Source organism: Bombus huntii, chromosome 5, assembly GCF_024542735.1.
Source record: "Bombus huntii isolate Logan2020A chromosome 5, iyBomHunt1.1, whole genome shotgun sequence".
Lineage (NCBI taxonomy): Eukaryota > Metazoa > Arthropoda > Insecta > Hymenoptera > Apidae > Bombus > Bombus huntii.
Window position 1 is genome coordinate 4708338 of NC_066242.1, and position 23113 is coordinate 4731450.

Consider the following 23113-nt stretch of genomic DNA (forward strand, 5'->3'; position numbering starts at 1 on the left):
TATTTTTTTATTTTCTAAAATACGTAATGAAAAATATTTTCAAATATTTTTCAGATGTCCCACCTTCATCATTTTCACTGTTCTATAAGTTATATTATTAATATTAGAACTATCACTACAATGAATAAAATGACCAATTCGTAACTTTTCATAGAAATTTTGTAGATAGATATACATACATACATTTTGATTAGGATACATACAGGATTTGAATGACTTTTCATGAAACGTAAAGATGAAAGCTATAATGTTTCAATTTAGATTTCTCTGGTACAAAGTAATTAAGTAATCTTAAAAAAGTTAAAGATGATCGTTTTCAAGTGGTGGTAGAGAACGGCGCGCGTTTATAGTTTGAATTGAATTTCCCGCGACAGGAGTTTCTGTTTCCTCTTATTCAGAAAGATGGCACATGTTGGAGAGAGGTAGTTGAAGGTAGAGGGAGGTGGTGCGCAGAGCATTCAACGCGAGTAGTCGCTGAGTCAGTCATTAGTCTGCGTTCGGTGCGCGTTACGTCCTTTTGCGTTACATAATCAGTTAAAAGGAGAAAGCGAGACGGAAGAACGTATCAAACCGAAGAAGCGATTTCGGCTGTGTCTCGCGTTACCGCAAACGCAACGGCACTGCCTGCCGCGGATCAAGAGATATGCCGCAGAGTGGAGACGAATATTGCTAGCGTTGTAAAGGATGCAACTGGATTTTCCACTGACGGATCGATAACGAACGACGAGCAGTTTGACACGGGTAAAATGTCGACAATAAAGTCGAGTGGTGGTTCACCGGGGACCGCTCGTGTTTTGCCCGTGTTGAGCCACTTTAAGTACGAACATCTCGTTGCTGGTGTATCCGGTGGCGTGGTTTCCACGCTGATGTTGCATCCTTTAGACTTGATCAAGACCAGATTTGCAGGTAAGTAAATTCGAGTGTGTCTTTGCTGACGACATAACGGCTGTGCATGCAAATGGCGGGTACGAATTCAATTTATTCGATATATACACGTGGTAAACGTGCTATATTGTATATTTATACGTGCTAGAAACAGAAAATTTTCCCCTATGTTCTGCTTTTATTCTGTGACTCACACAGTCTGACATTATGCGGCTTATGTTATAATCGTTGTGTAAAATGAATATCTCGATAGTTGAATTGTTTAATTACAGAGAATCGAAGAGAATATTGTAATAATTATATTCGTAAGTGAAATCATTTTCAAAACAAATGATGCTATTTGCCATGACAATTTTATTTTATTTTAATTTTCGAATGTTTCTTCACGAAATACCTATGTTTCTATTTTTATGTTTTCTAAAATACCGCATATTCCATCTAACATAAGCTTTGTTATGGATTCATTGATGATACATTGTTAATCTAAAATAGTATTGTCGCATAAGTAATTTCTATAATAAATGATCTGATAAAAATTTCTTGAATAATTTCTCTAATATTAATTTTTGCAAATTTGGTGCAAATACATTCTATATTTAAACTTGTCATAAGGAAAACCGGGAAGCAAGATACTAAGTCTGATATTAGTCATTTTTTGTTGGTAGATAGTCGGTCCAATTTTATATACATATATACATATATATAGAAGTAGTTCGAAATAACGTGTAGGTTCGTTAACACATTGAGTAGCGATAATTACATTCAAAAGAATATAATAAAAAACTGTGACGTCTACGGTCGACGCTCCTATCAGTTTGGCCGACAAGGTCGAACAAGAAAAGCACGTGGCGTTATTATGAAGAATAAAAAGTATTTTTGACCGGCTTAAAGACAGAGACAAACGATGTCCCTTAACTTTGCATTATAAACACTGAATGTTGCACGCGACGGGAAGTGACGTTTATTAACATCGATTTTTGTTATTTAATTCCTTTAAATAAAATTCTTTCTATTTACAAATTATGATCGAATATATTTATGTATTGTTATGTGATTACATATTTTTAATTACAGTACATTGTTTACTTTGTAATTTACCTTACTTCACTAAACTCCCGGTAAAACTTAAACTACTTCTGCTATTTTACTTTGACTTCGTATTTTACTGAACTGAAGATCGTGTTAATTGGTGTGAATCTTCATGATACATTTATGGTAAAAATTAGCTAATGATCGATACCACATATACGTACACATGGTTATTCACTTTACTCAGAATCCGCGCTCGCGAGAACATATGAGAATGGCAACAGTGTAACATGTACGCTTACTACTGCAATAAAATGTCGATCGTCATCTACGAGCTGTTACTAGAAGTATAATTAGAAATTAGAAATTTGATTGTCGCCGAAGGACTTTAAATTTGATGTCACTATAAGGACAGGACTATCACTGAGAAAACTAGCTTCGCGTTTTCGCTCGACGATTTCATGTCCCTGCGTGCTCCTGAAATTTCGAAGCAAGCAAGTGCAACCGGTTTTGATATCTTGGATTATGGTACTAACGAACTACAATTAAATTTTCACGTTATTATAAACGTTATTATATGGAGAGTCCTTTTATATCTTGTTTGGTAATTTTCATTTTTAACATATTTAACATTCTCTGCGTCATACTTTAAAATTTATTAACAATCATTCTCCATAAATTGGCCGCTTTACCTGATTTTAGATCGTTCTACTGTGATTGAATTCGCTGCTCCGATGTAAGAATAGGAAAACAATTAAATACTATACAATTAACTACAAATAAAATACTTCATAGAACTCATACCTAGACAGATCAGTTTAAAAAAATAGACTTCCGTCGTTAGCCGACTAGTTCGAACGGACCCAGGTACTGCAGTACGAGGGTTAAATTTATTTGTATTCTTCTGAAATAATCTGTCTAAATATGAATTTTGTGAAATGTCTTACTATATCTCAATCGCTTTCCTTGTTCCCTATTCTTACATTCGACATATCCACAACAGAACGATCCAAAATTAGGTAATAGCGATCATAAATTTTGAAATACAACGTAGAAGAAAATTACCAAACGAGATATAAAAAGGGTCTTCAAGAAAGTGAACAATTTTATTGTAATTCGTTAGCGATGATAATTTCATTATGATTCGATCATTCAACATAATTTCATTTTGATAATTTCATTATGATTCGTTCAAACAGTTGAATACAATTTTAGACAAAAAAAATTGAATTGTAATTACATTTCAGGTAGACATAATTTAAGATATCAAAATCAGGTGCGTTTGCTTGCTTCGAAGCTTCAAGCACGTAAGGACATGAAATCATCGAGCGAAAATACGAAGCTAACTTTCTCAGCGATCATCTTCTCCTTATAGTGACATCAAATTTAAGTCCTTCGACGTCAACCAACAAAAACCGCTCTGTGTCCTCGCCTAATTTTATTTCTAGTAACAGCTCATAGATGGCGAGCGACATTTGATTGCAGTAGTAAGCGTACATGTTACACTGTTGCCATTCTTATGTCTCGTGAGCGCGGGTTTCGAGTTAGGTGGATATCCTGTATAGCCTAATTGTCATGCGAATAATATAACAAAATTTGCAAGAGTAGTACATAAAATTTAGATTATATAATAATCTTAAAATACACGAATGATGTACCTCGAAATGAAATGGAAAGTTATGGTTAACTTTCAACCACATTTAGGAATGGAAAGTAGACATTCCTGTAGTTAAATTGACTTAAAGAATATCTTTGTTTCACGTTGTTGCGAATCTTACTGTTAGTGCCTTATTAACATTTCTGTTCGGTCATTACGACTATACTGCTTCTCAAATGCAAGAATTTCCAGGAGAAGTCGAATTTTCCGAAAATTCTTTTTGTTACCTTGTATTGACATTTATTGTTAACATTATATTGTTATGTTCAAATTATTTAAAGATTACATACTCGGAATCGACCAGTTTATCGCTAATGATATTCAATACAAGGAGCAACGGTCATAGTTTCGTATTTCTGCTTTTCCACGTATTTAACTTCGGTCTGACGAACTCAAAGTAATTCAAATATTTATTGCATCATGCATATTAAGAAATATATTTCGATTTACTAATATAATTTTTGTTAGTTCATTGGTTTTGTTTACATCAAGAATCAAAGATCTTTTTTAGGAATAGTTGAAACGTTTTTATATGAAGGAGTATTAAGATATGATGTGAACTTAAAGAAAGAGTTTACTTCAACGTAGCTACGTAATTTCTGTTAATTAACGTTATAAAACGAATTTTAAAAGATTTCGTAGCATATTTGATTCGAAAGTAGCAACTTATTTAAGCATAATCGAAACTTTCGCGTATAATGAAGCGTTAAGATGATAGGACCTTATACAGAAGCTTATTTCATCGTAATTTTTTATCTCGCTATCATCAAAAGACTGATGATGTCCTCATAGGACTCGTTCTTTGTCGTATTTTCGTCGTAAAATCTGTTGGCTACACACCAAATTGCAAGAAATTCCGCAGATTGCGTCATACGCACGTGAGCCCGAACAATTTACATTTTAATGTTTTTCTCATGATCAAAGTTTCGTCTCGTGTGGCGAAATGAAGTAGATAATTTAATTGTTTGGTTCACAATAACTACACTAAAAACGTGAAATTTATTAAAAATAATTAGGTGATCATTTCGTTTGAGACAAAGAGAGATTACTTTTAATTCCGTATGTTTCCTGATATCGTGTAAAGTAACGTTACTATTTGATCGTCCTATAAATAATTATCTTTTTTTGAAAATTGAACGATGAATTTCGTCAGACCAGAAACTTCATAAACTAGAATAGAAAGTTTATCTGAAAGATGGTAATTGAAATTAGGAAAAATTAAGTTCATAATAAGTAGTACACATACCGCAAAAATGCATTATTCTATTATTAATTATACATATTAATAATCTAATCGAAACATTATTAATTTTAACTATTAACCTAATATTATTATGGAAATTCACGTCGAGACGTAAATAGAGAATGTCATCTTCTTAGTGATTCCGAATAAGTTTCATTTCTCTTCATACATATGTGTATGAAATAAAATTAGCGTAGTACATACAAGCGTAGGATGTTTGCAGAAACTGTTGACAATTTAATTCCCACGAAAAAATACAATGGTAAATGTTGTAGAAAGGCTTGTTAATTATTCTGTTTAAAAGTATTTTGCAATGTTGCAATGGTGGCTGTGTAATACGTTTAGAAATATGTGGACTCATCGATAATTTACCGCAACAAACATCTTCCTGAACACAAAGAATAATGAAGAATCGTCTTTTTGTGCCTGTGGCGAGTGAATTAAACTCAACACGATATAGATTATTGTTTGTTGGAAAGGAATTCGTCGAAATATTTAGTGCAATGCAATTAAGAGTAAAATACGATTTCTATTATATATCAAAATGTCACGAGATTGAAGTTGCAATACGCTCATTAGATAAATTATGACACGTGATGCGAGAAAAAATAATTAGATTTTGCTTATCATTTGGCTGCTCTTTACGTTATCGTCACGAGTTGAACGAAAAGAAATAGCGAACGTTATCTGGACAATGGTATCAGTTAGAAGAATTTTACGTATTAGCAGTTCGTCATGCTCTGTCTAGTTGCACCTTCCTCCTGGAATCCTGGAAACAAGATGTACTCATCACTCTATTCTTTTTGCAGTTAGCGATGGTCACTCACGCGTGGGCCCACAATACAAAAGCCTTAAAAGCGCAGTAATGCAAATTGTTAAGACTGAGGGAGTGAAAGGTCTTTACAGAGGGGTAACGCCAAATGTCCTAGGATCTGGTGGTGCATGGGGTTGCTACTTCTTTTTGTAAGAATTTTAAATTATTTAAATACTTTTATAAGAAAAGATTTTAATGTAATCCTTGTTAATAATATATGAAACTTGCTTTTGTTTAGCTATAATACCATTAAAACGTGGATCCAAGGTGGAAATAGTAGGAAGCCGTTAGGACCATCATTGCACATGTTCGCTGCAGCAGACGCTGGAATTCTTACTTTAGTTATGACAAATCCACTTTGGGTAGTAAAAACACGTTTGTGTTTGCAGTACATGGACGATAAACATCTTCCAGAAACACTTAGATACAATGGAATGGTAGATGCAATTAAAAAGATATATAGAACCGAAGGATTCAGAGGCTTGTATCGGGTAAATGAATTTCCTTTTAGAACATTAGATTTTAATTTGATTCTCCTTTTTAAATGTATTCATTAAACTATAGTAAAATATAATATAAAATTTTATAAAACGTATGTTTACAGGGATTTGTACCTGGAATGTTTGGTGTTTCGCACGGTGCTATCCAATTTATGGTGTACGAAGAACTAAAAAATTGGTACAATAATTACTTGAATGTACCGATTGACAGCAAACTGGTAAGTCTAGTGTGCAATTATACATATATGTTGAATTGATTTGACATATAAAACACAATCCTGAAAAAATATTATCTTTATTCTTATATTTACAGAGCACATGGGAATATATCAACTTCGCGGCGGTTTCAAAATTAATTGCCGCCGCCTCGACTTATCCTTATCAAGTTGTTAGAGCACGACTTCAAGATCATCACCACAACTATAATGGCAGCGTTCATTGCATTCAATCAATATGGAGGTCAGAAGGAATAAAGGGTTTTTATAAAGGCTTATCTCCCTACCTTTTACACGTTACACCAAATATATGTTTAATTATAGTAATTTATGAAACATTTTCTAATGTGCCTACAAACTCTCATTGATTCCTTAGATTACACTAATCTAAAATTATTAAAGGTAGAAGAAAATAAGAACATATTAATCTCATTTAAATATTTTATAATTTTCTAAAGTAGAATTATGCTTTGATATTGAATTTTCCCAGCCCTAAGTATGATTTGTAAATCAACAAAGGTAATCTGGAGGTAATTATTATTTGAGACGGTCATATGTTGGTTGTATTTTAAAACTTTTACCTTTTTTTTCATTAGAGGTACATTTGGAACAGTATTATTAGAAAAAAGATTCTTTTCCCGTATATATTTTTATACAAATGGCAAAGCAGTACATTAGTTTTATTCTGGAAGTGCCAACTTTTACCAAACTATTTTATGTTCTTAATTGGCATCAATGAATTAAAGAAAGTGTTGTTCATTAACGTTTAATATTTTGTTTAATAAGACATATATTTCAGTAGTGTAACTCAAAAAGGTAGTTCTATAGTATATGTAACAAATGTAATTACTCGAATTATTTAGAAAATATTTTTGGGAATTCCTTTTTGAAAAGAAACTTATGTAGCAAACAATATTATTGGGAATAGTTTTATTGTTCTTAATAATAGCATTTTATTGGAGTTTTTGAATGCTAAATGCCTTCATATTATAGGGATAGACTTTCAATTTATTTAAACTTATTTTTAAGAATACCAATCCACTAGTTTTTTTGTTACTGGAACAATTAAAAACAGTCTCTAACGTTATCTTATTATGATCATGTTATATACTAGTTGACTGTTTCATATAATAACGGAATACTTTAAGAACATAGCGAACAAATGATATTTCTTGACATCAAAAACAGTTGTTAATTTTATTTTTTGAACATACAGTAATTTATAGAGATCAAGCATATATTTTATTTATTCTACATTTCGCGCATATAGAACAATTTTATTTGCTTTTATAACGCGCGAGAAGAGGAACGAAACTTATAAATCCTACGGGAGATTAAATTATTTTTCTTATTAGGAATTTTTCTTTGGGCTGGCACTCAAAAGTTCATAATATCTATCATGTATATTAATATCTTCTTTTTAAGATGAAATTACATTTTAATAGTTTTATTGCCATAAATTAATATTGTTTGTAAGTGCATTAAGATTGACTCAAAGAAAAAGCTTGTACCTTCTCGTTTTATTGTAAAAATGTAACTGGCGAAAGGTACAACATGTAACAAAGGATAGAAAATATCAAAAGTCGCATGATTGTATAAATAACAAATCATGCGTACATCTGAAACTACAGTAAACAATTTTTTAGTGCGAATATGTTAAAATAAATAGATCAATTACAAATCCTCGCGTCATAATGCAAGTCATAATGTTGATAGCAAATTTCGATTAAAAGTAAATGAAATGAAAACATACGTAGGAATGTAATAATTATCTACAGTTTAATTATTATTTATGTTATATTTCTGTATGGAATGAATATGTACCTCCTTCCGAAAAATCAATAGACGAATGTTGCAAAGTTTATAGAGTCTGGTACTCAGTGCAACTGATGATATGGCAATAAAATTCAATGTCCTTGCAATTTTCAAAATAGTAGGTTCAATTTATTTATATGTATTTCTAATTGTGACTAGGATTCATTATTTAAAGACTATGAATGACCTAATAAACATTGGCAGCAACATTTAATTGTTTCTCATTATAAACTAGCTGTTGGATCATTTAGCTTTTAATGGTTATGCATGATGTTTGTAGAGTTTAATGGAGAAAAAAGATATTTGTCGAACGATTGGGAATCTGGAGAATGTATCCCAGCTTTCTATCGGCTGTTCAAATATTTTCCTTCGAATTAGATGATTGTGGCGATCATCTTATTTTTTTCCTCCTTGACTAAATTTCCTAATGAATTAATTGCTGTGGCAGGACCACAGTTAACGCGCGAACAATATGTAAGAGAGCAATGTGTTTACGTGTATGTTTAGGTGAGTGTTGTGTGTACGTGAGACATGGAATGTAATTACAATTAGACGGATCATTTGTTAAACCATCAGCGGTACGATTTTTGGACGTTTGTGTATGATTTATGAAGTTGTATGTGTCTCTAAACTTATCAAAGTGAAACCATCTGAATGAGAAATAAACTACGTAGAATTGGAATTGTCTAGATTTTGAGAAACTCCTTCACCCACTTTTTTCATTTTACACACAATTGTATACAATTCTTTATCAAACTAAGTTACAAAAGTGTCGAAAAGTAATTCTGATGATCGATGAACGAATAAGAACATTAATTGAAATATACAATGGAGTTATATAATGCTGTTATCTTTGACGTAGAACAATAAAAGTATGTGCAACGTTTACGATAATCGTTGTCAATACATCGCTTATCGTTTATAATTCTCGTGGCGTACAGTTATTTCCTTTTCGATAAAGAAAAACAGTGGGACAGAGAGGTGCTTTGATTAATGAATCACGACAAGAATCGTACACCGGTATGTAATGCGAATGAAAACGTACATTGTAGCCTATTGAGAAAGTTCTATGCAATAAATGATGAAAACAGAAGAAGCAAATAACGAAAGAGTATTGCTGGTGGTTAATTGCAGGTATGAGGGGTGGCGAGGCTTTTACAAGGGTCTAAGCGCGAACCTGACCAGGGTGACTCCAGCGACTGTGATTACATTCTTGGTATACGAAAATGTGTCTCACTATCTGCAACATAGAAAAACGATGGATCAAGACCGAACTTTGCCAATTTTGATCAAGAATGTAGAAGAGAGTAACTAATTTAAGAATTACCTTGTAAAAAGATCCACTGTCATTTTAAGAAATCGACTCGAAGGTTTTATTTGATCAAACCAGCTAACACAAATGCGTTTACGATCTGTCGGTGAAAATCTTTAGGTAAATTATTATAGCAGAGAATAGAATGCATTTAATCAATATGCAAGCAAAATTTATGCCGACGTCGACGACTAGATTTCCGTTTTCCAGTGCATTATTCTATGTTCATGAATCTGTGTTGTTGATCATCATTGTCCATACATTGTTACTGTGAAAAACAATTGTGAATACAGCGACAAGATTTCCCGTTATTAATTAAGACTTTTGTTAATTTTACGAAACTCTGTACGTCGCCGTAATGAAATTACTTTAAACAAATTGCGAACGCTCATGACCTATACATTCTTAATGATACTTTCTCGACTCGAAGTTCGAGCTTTATTCGAAATGTGTATAATGTCCTTTTTCGATAATTCGGAACGAACTAGTTTCCATGATATCTTTCTCCCCATAGTTTCTAAGTAGTCTTATTTCATTTTCTTGTTGTTGATATTTGATGTCAATTTAGACAAATCGCTTTATGTGCATATACTATTCTCGCAGCGATAGTAGTATGCTATGCGAAACTTTCGATTTAAAGCTCCTAATTTATAAAAAAAACTTGGAAATATTCCTCGAAGCGAAAATAAATCATGCGAATATGGAGTACGAGAAGGAACATATGTATTTTCAATTCAATAAATATTGCAATACTATTACACAAAAAGATGTGTTTATCGTTCGATAATGATAAATGTTATTTATGGAGGTATAAAAATCTTTATGTGTTTTTTTAGAAACTCCATTATCGGGCTGCTGTCCGTGAACTATACCGTGTACTATGAAGATTGCGTTTAATATCGTGGCTTCTCTAACTATTATCGTCGAGATCATGGCGCCTTATCAAAGCTAATGGACTTTGAGGGCATTTTTTATAGCGGTAATTGCAATCTTTCGCGTGTTCGGCCTCGGTGATCTCGCTCGGAAGATTTTCATTTTGCGAAGAGGATGGCCTGTGACAAAAATTGGATCACGTTATTGATTTTTCAGAAACGTGTTCTAAAACTTTGAATTCGTTTAATTTATTGGAAAGTTATTGTCGAAACTGTATTTACATTAAAGTACGTTTAGCACTCACGTAAATAAAATTCGCAGCACTTCGCCAAGCACCCCATTACTAGTTAAAGGATAGTTAGCAACCTCACAGATCATTTTTAGTAGACAATTTTCACCAGAATAACCAAAGCTATAAAAATAAAGAATATTATAACTTTTAATTTAATCCATCCAGGACTCGTTTTTCTACATTTCATTTTTAACCAATTTCTTTACCTTTCCAGTTTGTTCATAAGAATTTCGTACGTCAATCGTCGATCCAGACTTCGCTTCTTAAGATACGGCTCGTTCGAATAGTAAGTGGAGTTCCATTCCCCTGGCAGAGCATAATTCGCTTCGAAGTATAGAGAAAATAGCACCGATTTGTCGGGAATATCAATGGGTACTCCGAGGGCGAAGAATATCTGCACGCGTAAGAGTATTTTTTTATATGATAACCATTTATTTTTATATAGATCAGATCGAAACGATCTCTACACGATATGCTATTTTTTCCGCGGTGACAGATCAAATTACGACGTTAGTATCGCATTAACGGGTAAATGGTAGTATTAGTTGATCAAGTATGTGTTTCGACCACTCGCGGAGAGACGCGATCGCGAGGAAACACGCCAACGGGAGTCGTAAATTCCCGTTACGATTAGATAATCGACGCCACGAAATGATCGATCCCCTATTACGATTAGGATAATAGAGGTGGTTAATTGAATATGACACTGATGTAACGAGTTGTGAATGACAGTTTATTCCAACAACTTTGTGAAGAAGATAGTTACGCTGGTACGTATGTATAAGATAAGTGAGTGACTGATCTTCGGGTGTAGACCCGGTCGAAGGATGTTGTATGTTGGAAGGTTGAAGAATCAGTGATGTTCGGTGACGATACTGTAGCGGAGGAAAGCTAAGGATGGGTGTGTCTAGCATACGGGACCATCGGATTTGTTATTAATTGGTTAAACGAAGTTTGGTGGACTAGGAAAGGTCTTAGCTGCCCCCGAAAGTTGCTATTAGGAAGCATCGTACGTGGGAAAACCCAACTTTCCCTTGTCTAGCCGTGGTAGACAATACTCCTTAGAAAGTGTTTTAGGAAAGGATATTTGTTCGGTCTGAAGGGCCTTAGCAAGCAAATTGGGATTTATGACGGGTACTTAAGGCTATTAAGGGTACGCCGTAAGGATGCGCGGACATCTGAGGTCTGTCTGGCCCGCGGTGTATGGCCGGGTCCAGGTAGAGTGTTGCACGACGCAACAGTATGAATGACTTTTATTCTGTACTTTACCCCCATGCCGCTGCCTTCCGGAAACCCAATAGATCTAAGGTGTCTTGTTACTCCGTGCGTGATATTTTTCACCCCTGAAGCTTGTGATATCCACGCGAGGTAACACACGACGAGGATGTACATTGTGACTAACCGTCTGGAAGGAATACGAATATGATCCGTCAGGTTCGAAATCTCATGGAAGAGCAAATTATCGTTTATCCAACTCGAGCTATGTTTCATGAGACGATAATAGAAGAGATTCTCGAAAGTTTTACCAAGATTTTACCAAGCGCGCAGCATCGCGTTAATCAAGCAAAGTTTGTCCGAATCGTTTGCTTCATTTTTTAAACGAAAGGCTACGTCGTAAGATCTGAAACGAGGCGGGAGTTAACGACTTGTAAGCTGCACATTGCCAACGCCCGTTAAACGAGGGATACTGTGGAAGTTTACAGCGGGCTAATAATTGTATACTGCTAACGAGCTGTAACTAGATTTTTTCGCGTGTATGTGCAAACGCGTAAACCATCGATCCCGCTACATTTTTGCGCGGAAGAGCCACGAGTCACCCCGCAGGCAAACATAAAAGACTGAATCTAAACAGAAGATTAAATCATCCAATCTTAACGTTATATCTTCATGGAAGTTAAATTTCAATCTCTATCTTGCCAAGTTATCCGAGCAGCCACATTGTGCCAGTTCGCCCAGAATCTCCGGCCCATTTCCGTAAATTTGCAAAATCTCCTCGGGTCAGGCAGCAACACGTAGTGGGGATTGTACGAGCGTTTATCATCGACGGAGGGCATTTCAAACATTTCAAATACACGACACGGACCAGATCAGTCCGATATTAAATAAATCATCAAATCGTAATGCGACTGTGCTGCTGCGTTGTTTAGCGCATTTCAGATTCAACGCACGACTTGTATTAATAATTATTCTGTGCGACATTGGAGGCGTCGGTCTGCCAACACCCGCAGCCGAATAACGCGCTGAAACCTGCTCTCTATGCCGCGGGCCTTTGGATATCTGGGACGAAGTTAATCGTTAGAAACGCGCACATACGCGGCCGAAGATGCATCATTGATTAGAGGCCGCGCAAATTCACCGCTGGCGAATTTCGTCGCTGCACACGCCACGTGCGATACAACGATGTCAGAAAAGGCGATTGTTGCGTAGTATCGTTGGAGTATCGTGATTTTTCACGGCTGTCCCCTGCATACGCGGACGCCAATACGCAACGATCACCACATCCACCTCTTCATGTTGCAAATGATCGATTTTATAGAAAAATCCTTTGAATTTAAATTGTCCTTACATAATGAAATTGTTGGTTGCTAGGCTTATATGTTAAAATTTTTATTTTAAGAGTTATTTTATGAAATTGTTCCGGAATTGTTGAGCAACTCGTGCTTAAGAATCATAGTGAAATCGTTGTTGGAAAATTCATCCCTCTCGGACAAAGACATCGATGAAATATTTGTCAAACTTTCAGAAATGCTTCCCTATTTCACGAATGTATACTTAATTTCTTGGTTTAGCCACCGATCAAGAGTGCACTGTGGAATGCCAAAGGGAGAAAGACAATCCACAGAATCCTGTTTCGGAGCTGGAACGCGGCACGATTGCAGTTCGCGCTGTAGTTTCCAAGATTGTTCGACCAACGGTTCGCAGATGGCGGCCGATGGCTGGTATTCAGAAGCTTCAGCCCCGCCCATGTAATTCGAACAAGAACTTTTTTGCCGGCTTTGCCGTGTAGAGAGATGGAAATTTTCGAATCTTAACCACCCTACTGGGTACGTTAACTTCTAGCGTGATAAGGATTTCGTTAAAAATCTTCAAAGGGAATTCCACCCCTTAGAACGTACGTTGCGTTGCATATTCTTTATAATTAGACGATAATTTGCCAAGCGATTCAAAGTACTAAAATACGATAAAAAAAAGATAGAAAATTATTAAAAGTAATGGAACATTAATAGGTAGGAGTGTGTGGAAGATCGATTTGTCGATCGGAGGCTGGAACGTGGATTCAGACAAAGCCGAATATAAAGAGATAGAATTTCAGAAAAGACATCCAGTTTTCAAGCACCTTGTTTTTATAATGCTAATGCACAATGCAAGCTGGAGATATCGATTGGTTGGTTCAAGATTTTTTTGCACAAGAAAGGGCGAGGACAAGAAGTAGAAACAAACTATGGATAAGTACAACATGGGGAATGTACGCAGTACATACAAAGTATTTCGTACAGGAAGAAGAATCTTTTATTTCTTTTTTCACTGAGACGACTGTTTTAGAATAAAGTTAACGTATCACGGTCGAACGGTTGATACTTCTTATAGTAAGCGCGATAAAGAAGGGAGAAATCGTGAAAGAAAAACAAGAGAAAGCGAAGAAGGATGGATTCATTTTTCTTTTACGTGTCTTTTTAGTGAATTAACATTAGAACTACCGATAGTTAACACGAAGCTATTTTTACCAAAACTAGTCAAAATGACTGATTTTTAAAAAATACCTAATAATAGAATACTTTTATATTTATTGATTTATTACTTTCTTACAGAAGGAATTCCATGTTGTGTAGTACATTTTTGCTATTATTAATTCGTCTGGGACCATGATCCCTAAACGAGGGTTGACACATTTATGAAATTGTTGAATCAGTCACTTTGACTGGTGTGGTTTCTAGCGATCTAGCGATCGATCCGGGGTTTTCTTGATAACTGATATCGTCATATTCAATGATACGCAGTAAAAATTTAAAAAACGTGTGGGAAGTTGTAGAAAACGAGGAAACTGGTTAATTGGAGTTCGATAAACAGGTTGCAGGACCCTTTTACACTTTGACAAGTATAAGTAGCCTTGATACAAAATCATTTTGAGTTTGAATACATAAAAAACGAAATAAGATTCATTATATTGTTCTTTTAGTTATCGTTGAGAAAGTCATTACGTCATTGCGGAAAAAATATATAACATGAAATAGGAATTTTAAAATAAAATTGTAAAACCAGTCAATTTGACTGGCGTGGTTAAAAGTTATGGAATGGTTTAAAACATACGAGATAATGATGATTACAAGAGATGGCAGCGCTATAATAAATGCAATTTATCATTTTCGTGGACGGTAAAAGCGTTTCTGCCGCTTCTAATTAAATAAAGCGACGAGTTTCGGTTGACTGGCAAACAACGGAATTACATAGTACTTGTAAGGTGTGTCGGCGCGCACACAGAATATATCCCTTCGGGTATGTCACGAGTTAGGATCTGCGGAAATGGATACGATCCTTTTGTTTGCCGTTGAGATTCCACGAACGGAAGACAGAAGCAGCAGAGAACAGATGTAAAACGGGTGCAGCTAATGTAACTTAAGAACTAAATTATCTCGCGTGAATTACGGGAACCTAATAACGACACGGCCACGACCATTAATCTGAAACGAAGTTGGAAGAATTTTCGCATTAGAGGCGTTGGAAATTTTCCAATTTGATTACTCGTGAATATTTATCGAATGTTTAATTTTCTAAACTGGAAAACACGCGTGAAGGACGACTTTGTTTTACAGTAGAAATAACGATAACGCTGAATGATAGCAAAAGATCATTAATGAGTTGGGTCTTCGATTTCTATCTAGAAATTCGAGATTCAAAGCCAACAAACCGTGTTCTGGATTTTTTTGTTCAATTGCTATAAATTGTAAAAATACTCCGAAATTCATCTGTATAAAGAATCTGATAATAAAAATGCAATAACCATAAAAACATGCGCGGAAAGAGTAATGTTTGGAAAAATAAACGATATATGAAATAAAAGCACAGTTACCAGGGACCTGAAAAGTTAGGAAGTTATAAGTTACAAGGCAGAATATATATTGCAGCTATTAATGAAATAAAAAACAAGGAAATTGAAATTGAAAAAAAAATGCCAACGACTCAACGAAATACTTTTTCCCTTATCTAACTAATAAATATCGTGTAACATTGCATACGAAACTATAATATAGTGGGATATAATGATAGAAATAATGAAATATCTGTCGAAGAAAATAGATTGGTTGATATCTGAAGGATTTAGAGCGTGATTAATTACAAGTCGCATGGATCTCAAGTGTGTCTCCAAGACTTATTGCAGTTGCAAATGGAACAACATTAAGTACTGGCTAGGATTCGTGGCGTGAGACTTCCAACTGCCTTAGGCTGCGTCAAACAAGTTCCTCTTCTACTATCGAGGTTCGAGAGTTGCTTTGAGGACCGCGAGTTGGAACGATTATGAGTTTGCTCAATACCAAGTGCGCAGACGATTGGCGATATCGCGGCAACTCTGTGCTCAACCTCGATAAATATAGGCCATTTCAAAGTGATATTATACATGTTATTATTGGTGAAAGCGATATGCAAACTTGCTTTCGCAAGTGAACTCATTTTGAAATTGAACGCATCGATCTAACGTTCAATCACAATGGGATACGTCGTATTTCACTTTGAAAAATTCAACACTGTCATTTATTGATTAAAAAACTGTCGCAACGCTATTGTAGCCAAAAAGAAAATGGTCAATCAAATCGATGTTCAATTGCATCGCAAGAAAAAATATTATGGATGATTGCATCGTACAACGTCGCCGGTGATGATGATTTTACAACATATTACAATTAGATCGCACCTCTTCGAGGCGACGAGTCGTCATCGATATCTTGAAGACGTGAATGTAAAACATCTTTTGGAACTTCAATTTCCTTTGACATTTCGGAAACTCGGCCATGAAACCTAACAACCTTTGGATCTCTCGTATGCGTTTTCCGTGATAAAGAAGCTGGTAGTTCTTTCGATCGTTGAGTGGTCCTGAACGAAGAGGAAGCTTAATCGTTGCACCTTGTAAAACTCGAACCTGACCTTTCCTCGCCATCGTACTGCAAGCGTAACCATCGTCACGTTCCAATATAGGTTACTCGTGAAATCTTTTCCCAGAGACTCGAAAATTTATCGTCCTGGTAATAACTTCCTTCCGTTAAAGCAAACATGAGGCAGCCTAGCGGAAGCTCGCGATGACACGCGCACGAGTCATAATAATTGGACGCGGAATATCAAGAGGGTTAACGCGATTTCGCACGATGAAGCCATATCACGACGTTCGTCCGCCTGGGGCGGCAATGCGTGAAAGAATTCCGCTGAAGCGCGTCAGCTGGTCCCTTTTTATCGTGTCGCAAACGCCTCGAATCACCGAGCAAAAGTGTACCGTAAGCGTTTATTCCGGTTGAGCCGCTCGTACAGCTGTAATTCTCATAAGCGAGCGTCAGTCCGGCGAGCTTGTTATCAAGAGAAATTACTTTCAACCGAATGAATCGCACGTACAATAGTTCTCGCCACGTGCGTGTACACATTTCGGTAAGTTAATGCTTGAAGTAAATTAGCCTTCGGAGAAACGAGCAAATGGAGGTAACAAAGAGGGGGACAGAGACAGTGGGACAGAAACTATCTTATAGTCACGTTTCTTTTTTTACTTCTTTCCTTTTCGTTCTTCGTTCTGCTCTCTTTTCGGTTTATCTGTTTTTGCGTCTGACAGAAAATCGTATCGCGCTGCTTTCAGCGGACTCGCGCGTAAAAGGAACGCTCTATGCGATATCGTCGCCCCCTTTTTTCTTCTTCGTCCCTTTGTTTCCTCTTCTTCCCCATCCGCTGGCTCGTATCCGTTTTTTAAATAATAAGCCGCGCAATTTCCAGCTCGGCCAAGATGCAGCACGTCCCCATGAATGCGACCGGTTGCTCGCTTCCTTTTCTTCTTTTGCGTCGTCTTTTTTAATAAGGACCGTTCGTGATTTAAACGACCGCGTTTTGTTCGATACCGGCTGAAAAGTCGCCCGTGTGAAGGGTCTTTCCCGCGGAAAATTGAGTTTCAAGAGCGACTAAGTCTATCGGCAAATGAGATCGGTCAATTTTTAAACAGATCGGAATTAAAATAGTCGAAAGGCATGGATGTAGATTAGAGAAACGCCGGATTCGCGTAAATGAGAATTAATCGCGTCGATGTGAAATAATGGTAATTTTTACGTGACGCATAGCGCGCTGCCTGTGCGAAAAAAAAATAGGAAAAATTGCCGCGGTATACAGCCCAATTGGCAGTCTCTTCGAATTGACCGATCGAAAGCGTTTAAAATTGCCGTTAATGTTTTTAACGTCGCAATTCGAAAATGCTTGGCACAGAATGTTCCCGGGATGAACACGAAACGAGTTTGTTGAGCGTTAACGAACATGCCATCGACTGGTTGCAGTTGAAACAATTGCTCGAGGTCTCTAATTCGAGGTTCGACGATTTCAATCAATTTTTTTATTAAAATTACTAGGTGCGTTATAGTATGGCTTTTTTCGTAATTCTAACAGCTTGCGAAATAATATTCCAAATCGAATTATTGCTTTCGATACCGTTCTGTCGTATCGTGTTCATGACATTTTTCCTTTTTGGTGAATCATCGTCCGTGATGTTTCAGCCGGGGTCAGTTTATAATATACGGGCATCGATTCGAAACACCTGACACTGGCGTTCTTGTTGTTTTGTTCGATAATTCAGTCAACGCTTTAATTACGAATTCAATTACATACTTGTGAATAATAGGCGCGTAATCGTTTATGGTAATTTGCCTGTGCCGGTGTGTTGCACTCAACAAGTAGTTTGTTAATTCAGCGGGCTGTTAAGTCTCAACAAACACATGATTGTTTAAAACCGATTCAATTTTGAGCTCTGGATAATTAACGATTTATAAAGAGGTGTCTAAAACGCGTTTATCCTCTGGCCAACATATCGGCAAAAAGCTTGCGTCTTCTCTTTTCTCTGCACGAAACAAATATCGTTTTAACTGAGTCTTCCTTGAAAAAGAAACGGTCAGAAGAGAAAGAAACCAAGTGGTTCGACGATGGTTAAGGAATCGAGAGAAAAAAAGAGCTGCTGATCCGACGACGTGAAAACTTGTCGATCCCAATTGCTGTTGGTCAGTTGAAAGGGGTTGAAACGGTTCCACTTGTATCTTCGGCATTTGGAACCCCAAGCGCGGTTGTACATACCTGGTTAAAGGCTGACAAAGCTAATTTTGTAAAGTGTGCGTCTGGGACTAGACGTGTTAAACGGGCTACGAACGTAGAAGGGGTGGTTGGGCCGATAAGAAAGCTTATAGAGGTCGAGTGGGGAAAATTATTCTCGAAAATATGAGATTGGAGCAGTTGTGGGAAATCGAGGGTGAATCCTGAAATACGCTATCCGCTGGTTGTTTGTCCGAGACGTTTGAGAAATTGTTCTTGACGCGATTCCACTGTGAAAGGATTGTTTTGTGAATTGGAAGTTTTGTTACGATCGAAGATCTCTCGACCGTGTACGAGCCATAATTTCATGGCTCTATTCAGGGTAATAGGAATATCAGAGGTGAATCTTGCAAAGTACATAAACGTCGCTGCGAGCTGAAACAACGAGGCGATTCTAAATAATTAATGACATTTGTCGATCTCGAGATGATGGATTTAGCGGCTATTTCCTCTGCCTAATTGTAAGAGAGAAACCTCCTCCGTGGAGATACATCCTGGATTAAGGACCGACGAGGTTAATCCTGCTAGCTACGTGCTTGGAATAGTCGATGTTGATGTATCTTAGAAAAGTAATGAAAGCAGCCAGCGGATCGGCGCAAACGCGAAACAACTTCAATTCGTTGTTCTTCTTCGACTCAAGAATTTCTTTCAGCTGATTATTTTAGAAAAAATTGTTGCAATATTTTTATAATGAGTTCCGTAACGATCAAGCCGCGAATTAATCTACGAACAACGCGGGAAACTACGTTGTCAACGTTGATATTCAATTTAGCACTAATTACGGTGCGTTCTAACAAAGGGGGAAGAAAAGAATGGCTACAGTTTCTGATTGAAGCGGCGCGACCTCAAAGCTGCCTGACTAGCGGTATGACACAAGACCGAGAAATTACTTTTGTAACCTGTCGCGCATTGCCGGAAATTGCAAGCAGACCTTGAAATATGCAATCGTTGGCAGGATGATATTGCTCGGTCAACGGGAAGCTGGGAAAATCGTTGATTCGTTCTTCCTATGACTCTCAATCTGACGTTACTCGAACCGCAGGATGTTCTGCGAAAGGGTGGATCCTCGAAATAATCGATTCGGTGCTCTGCGTACGACGACCTGGAAGGAGAGTCGCTCGAAAACCCAACGAACTGATCGTGTCCGACTGGTTGCAGCCGTTAATAGCGCTTTAATCCGATACGCCGTCCCGTGGTGATCGATTGCTTGCGACAATTATTCTCGTTGCCATCGATGCTACCGCCGGTTATCGAGTTAAATGTCGATGCGCTACTTTTGTCATAGACGCTTTCCACGTCTTTTTTTTCACCAGCGTGATTTAGCGGGTACTCGCAAATTTATTTTTCGCGTTGATCTGTCTTTGAAGTCTGATCGACACTATATTGGTAGAGTGTTTCGAATCGATTAATTTCCATCGAAGAGGTCGAACTTTGGAACATCTCGTTTTATATAACGCAAAGCGCTGTACGGGTTAGTTAACGTTCAGATATTGAGGGGAGCAGATAGGAAATTACGTAAGAAAATGGGGATGGTAAGAGAAAGAGGAAAGAATAACGTAGGATAATTGCAATTTTAATTTCGAAGTGGAGATGAGAGGGGCGAAAGTATTCAGTAAAATGCAATGTCCGTCTCATTTCGAGCAAGTTCCGTGCCAATGATTGGGATAAAAGTTTCCCGGAAAAAGGAAGTGGATCGCGATCTGGGAAGGTTAATCTACGGCAAAATTACGGTCTGAAAAGTTGCCGGATGACAAAAGCTTTGCGCCAGCCTCGATGATGGCACGTTAGTTAACTTCGCTGGAAAACCAGCTACATCGGAATGCAATTAGTTTTTCGAACCAGCTACGTGGCAACACGCGGCGACGCTGGTTTTCGAATCTTCCAACTTCGACGAACTATGTGCGATCGAAAGCTTTTACCCCCGATTATTAATCGCTCGACAATTATTTCCCTTTTCATATTTTCTAAAGAGTTGAAGCGGATACGCCAGACATTTCTCCCTCAGCTTTTATTTTCTAGGACGTAGGTGTATTTAACAAGATGACAAAGTGCCAATTAGTGACACATGAGTCAACGGAAGATTCAAATCAAAGTGACTCATATGTTTGTGCCTTGGAGCATCGACGTTGTTTTGACTCGCTAGGTTCAAAAGTAAACGAATTCCGGACAAAACATTATAGCGAGCCAGTATAGCGAGTCATACAGTACCACTGAGCGAGCGACGATTACGATCTGTGTACTTGTATTTAAAATGATTTTAATATACACTGACTATCGCAATTTTATCACTCATCTCTTTAATAAACAACATGTTTAATACCACCTCAGTGTCATTGCTCTTTATCGCTCTGATGGTTTCACAAAACGCTCATCGCTCATTCTTTTAAACTCTCATATCTTCCCCCTTTTAGCGTCGCTAAAGGTACGCTGATGTCATGCATTCCAGTAAGAGGTACGTCGTTAGGCACCAATTATTTGGGACCAAGCCTACGTTGACAATGACCACGACTTAATGGCTTCGAGGGTAGTCGACTCATCTGGGATCAATTCTAACCTCTGTGCTTTCCCTCGACTACCTCGGAGCCTCGACCACCAACTATTCCCTTTACTGGTCGTACGCACACTTATGCATAATCTTACAATTCTACGTTCCTACATCCTTTCTTCCACAAGCTAGAATACCCTAATGTCCTTCAAAGTACCATTACCATTCTCTAAATGTCTAATCTAAATCGCCCATAAAGCTTTGGAATGCCATCTCCTTTTACCCTGGTTGAAATGTAGCTATTCTAAGTCAATCAGATCCCTTACTTGCTGAACGAGTGAGTCAAACCCATAGACGCGGTCACGGTCCCTGAGCAGCCTAGGGGAGTGGCTGGAACGTGTAGCCGATTTTTCGTTGGACAGAGTTATTTGCGGAATCGTAATCGAAGTGTCCGTGTCAGGATGCACGGATTGGGCAAATGAAAGTTTCGCGGTTTTCTAGAACAGCGATGGTCGATGGCCGGCAAAAAGACGAAACCGAGATAGAAGAGATGGTCGTTGACAGCGGTGAATGGACGCGGTTTGTTTAAACGAAATGATGCGAGGCTCGTAGATATACGTGGTGGGAAATGCAATTTTGTCTCTGGTCTGGTCGACCGGCTACAATCAACCCTGTACCACTCTCGAGGTCTTTGTTCTCTCTCTCCTTCTTCCATCGTCGCACCAATCCTGTGTGACGGCCTATCCTAAAACGAAATCTATCCGCTGTTCGTCGCGATATGCGGATTGCCCCCTGAACAGCGAAAAAAAACTTGTCGGGGATGAAGATTGAAATATCGTTTCCGCGGATGTCTGTGTCTGCCTTCCATCCCTTTTTGTCTCCTCTTTCTTCTTCGATTATGCTCGCCCGGCCTCAATCACACCATTATCGTACGCTTGCCGCTTCTCACCCACCCTTTCTATTCTTTTTCCCGCACTCTCTTCCTTCGCTCTGTCACAGCCGACTCGTTCGACTTGTTTCTTTCTCGTGTTTTATCTTAGCTCGGACTGATCGATTAGCTGCCATTGTTAACCCAATAATGTTACACCTGTATCGGGAAGCTATTATGTCTTAAGCGTGACAATATATGGAAACAGCGTTCAAATGGTTCATTGAGATATGTGTAATTTTGTAAACTAGATTAGCCGTGTAGTAGTGGCACACATATATGAGTATGAGTGTGTGGGAGTATGTGCGTGCACAGCGTCTCGTAAAACAGAAGAATGCAACTGTTCCGTTGGTAGTGTGGTAAAGAGGATGGTGAGACAAAGAGAGTGCAGAGACGCGTGCAAATGTGTATCCACGAATATCTTGTAAATCACATATTAAATAAATCTGAAACTATTTTGATATCAATTCTAAGTGTAATGTAAGTGTTCCTATACATTTATTTCGGCGATTAAGATCCACAATTCTCAACATGGTTGAACAATGTAACTATGTTAACGTAACATCAATTTCAAACAGATTCGTGCAACTATTAGGTCGTCCGAAAAGTTTCTTTCCTTTTATAAGGAAATAATGGACGCACAAAATTTTCCGTTTTATATTATTTTATCGAATTACGTATGATCATTTTGTTCTATCGAAATAAAGATCACAACGTTCGACAAATTGGGTTTCATGTTTGTATAAAGA

The 23113-nt window shown here is 37.3% G+C and overlaps 2 protein-coding genes across 2 annotated transcripts; one reads left to right on the forward strand and one right to left on the reverse strand.

The window, feature by feature from the left end:
• Positions 1-464: 464 nt before the first annotated feature.
• On the forward strand, positions 465-10236 carry LOC126865893 (mitochondrial folate transporter/carrier). Its single transcript, XM_050618833.1, has 6 exons — positions 465-906; positions 5624-5777; positions 5867-6119; positions 6233-6346; positions 6442-6587; positions 9293-10236. The coding sequence occupies exons 1-6, from the start codon at positions 747-749 to the stop codon at positions 9471-9473; spliced, it is 1008 nt and encodes a 335-aa protein (XP_050474790.1). The 5' UTR covers positions 465-746; the 3' UTR covers positions 9474-10236.
• On the reverse strand, positions 9792-12027 carry LOC126865895 (uncharacterized). The gene is made up of 4 exons (XM_050618835.1): positions 11905-12027; positions 10842-11029; positions 10648-10755; positions 9792-10522 (listed from the first exon to the last, which is right to left on the reverse strand). Exons 1-4 carry the CDS (start codon positions 12025-12027, stop codon positions 10381-10383), a joined length of 561 nt encoding a protein of 186 aa, XP_050474792.1. The 3' UTR covers positions 9792-10380.
• Between the last annotated feature and the right edge of the window lie 11086 nt (positions 12028-23113).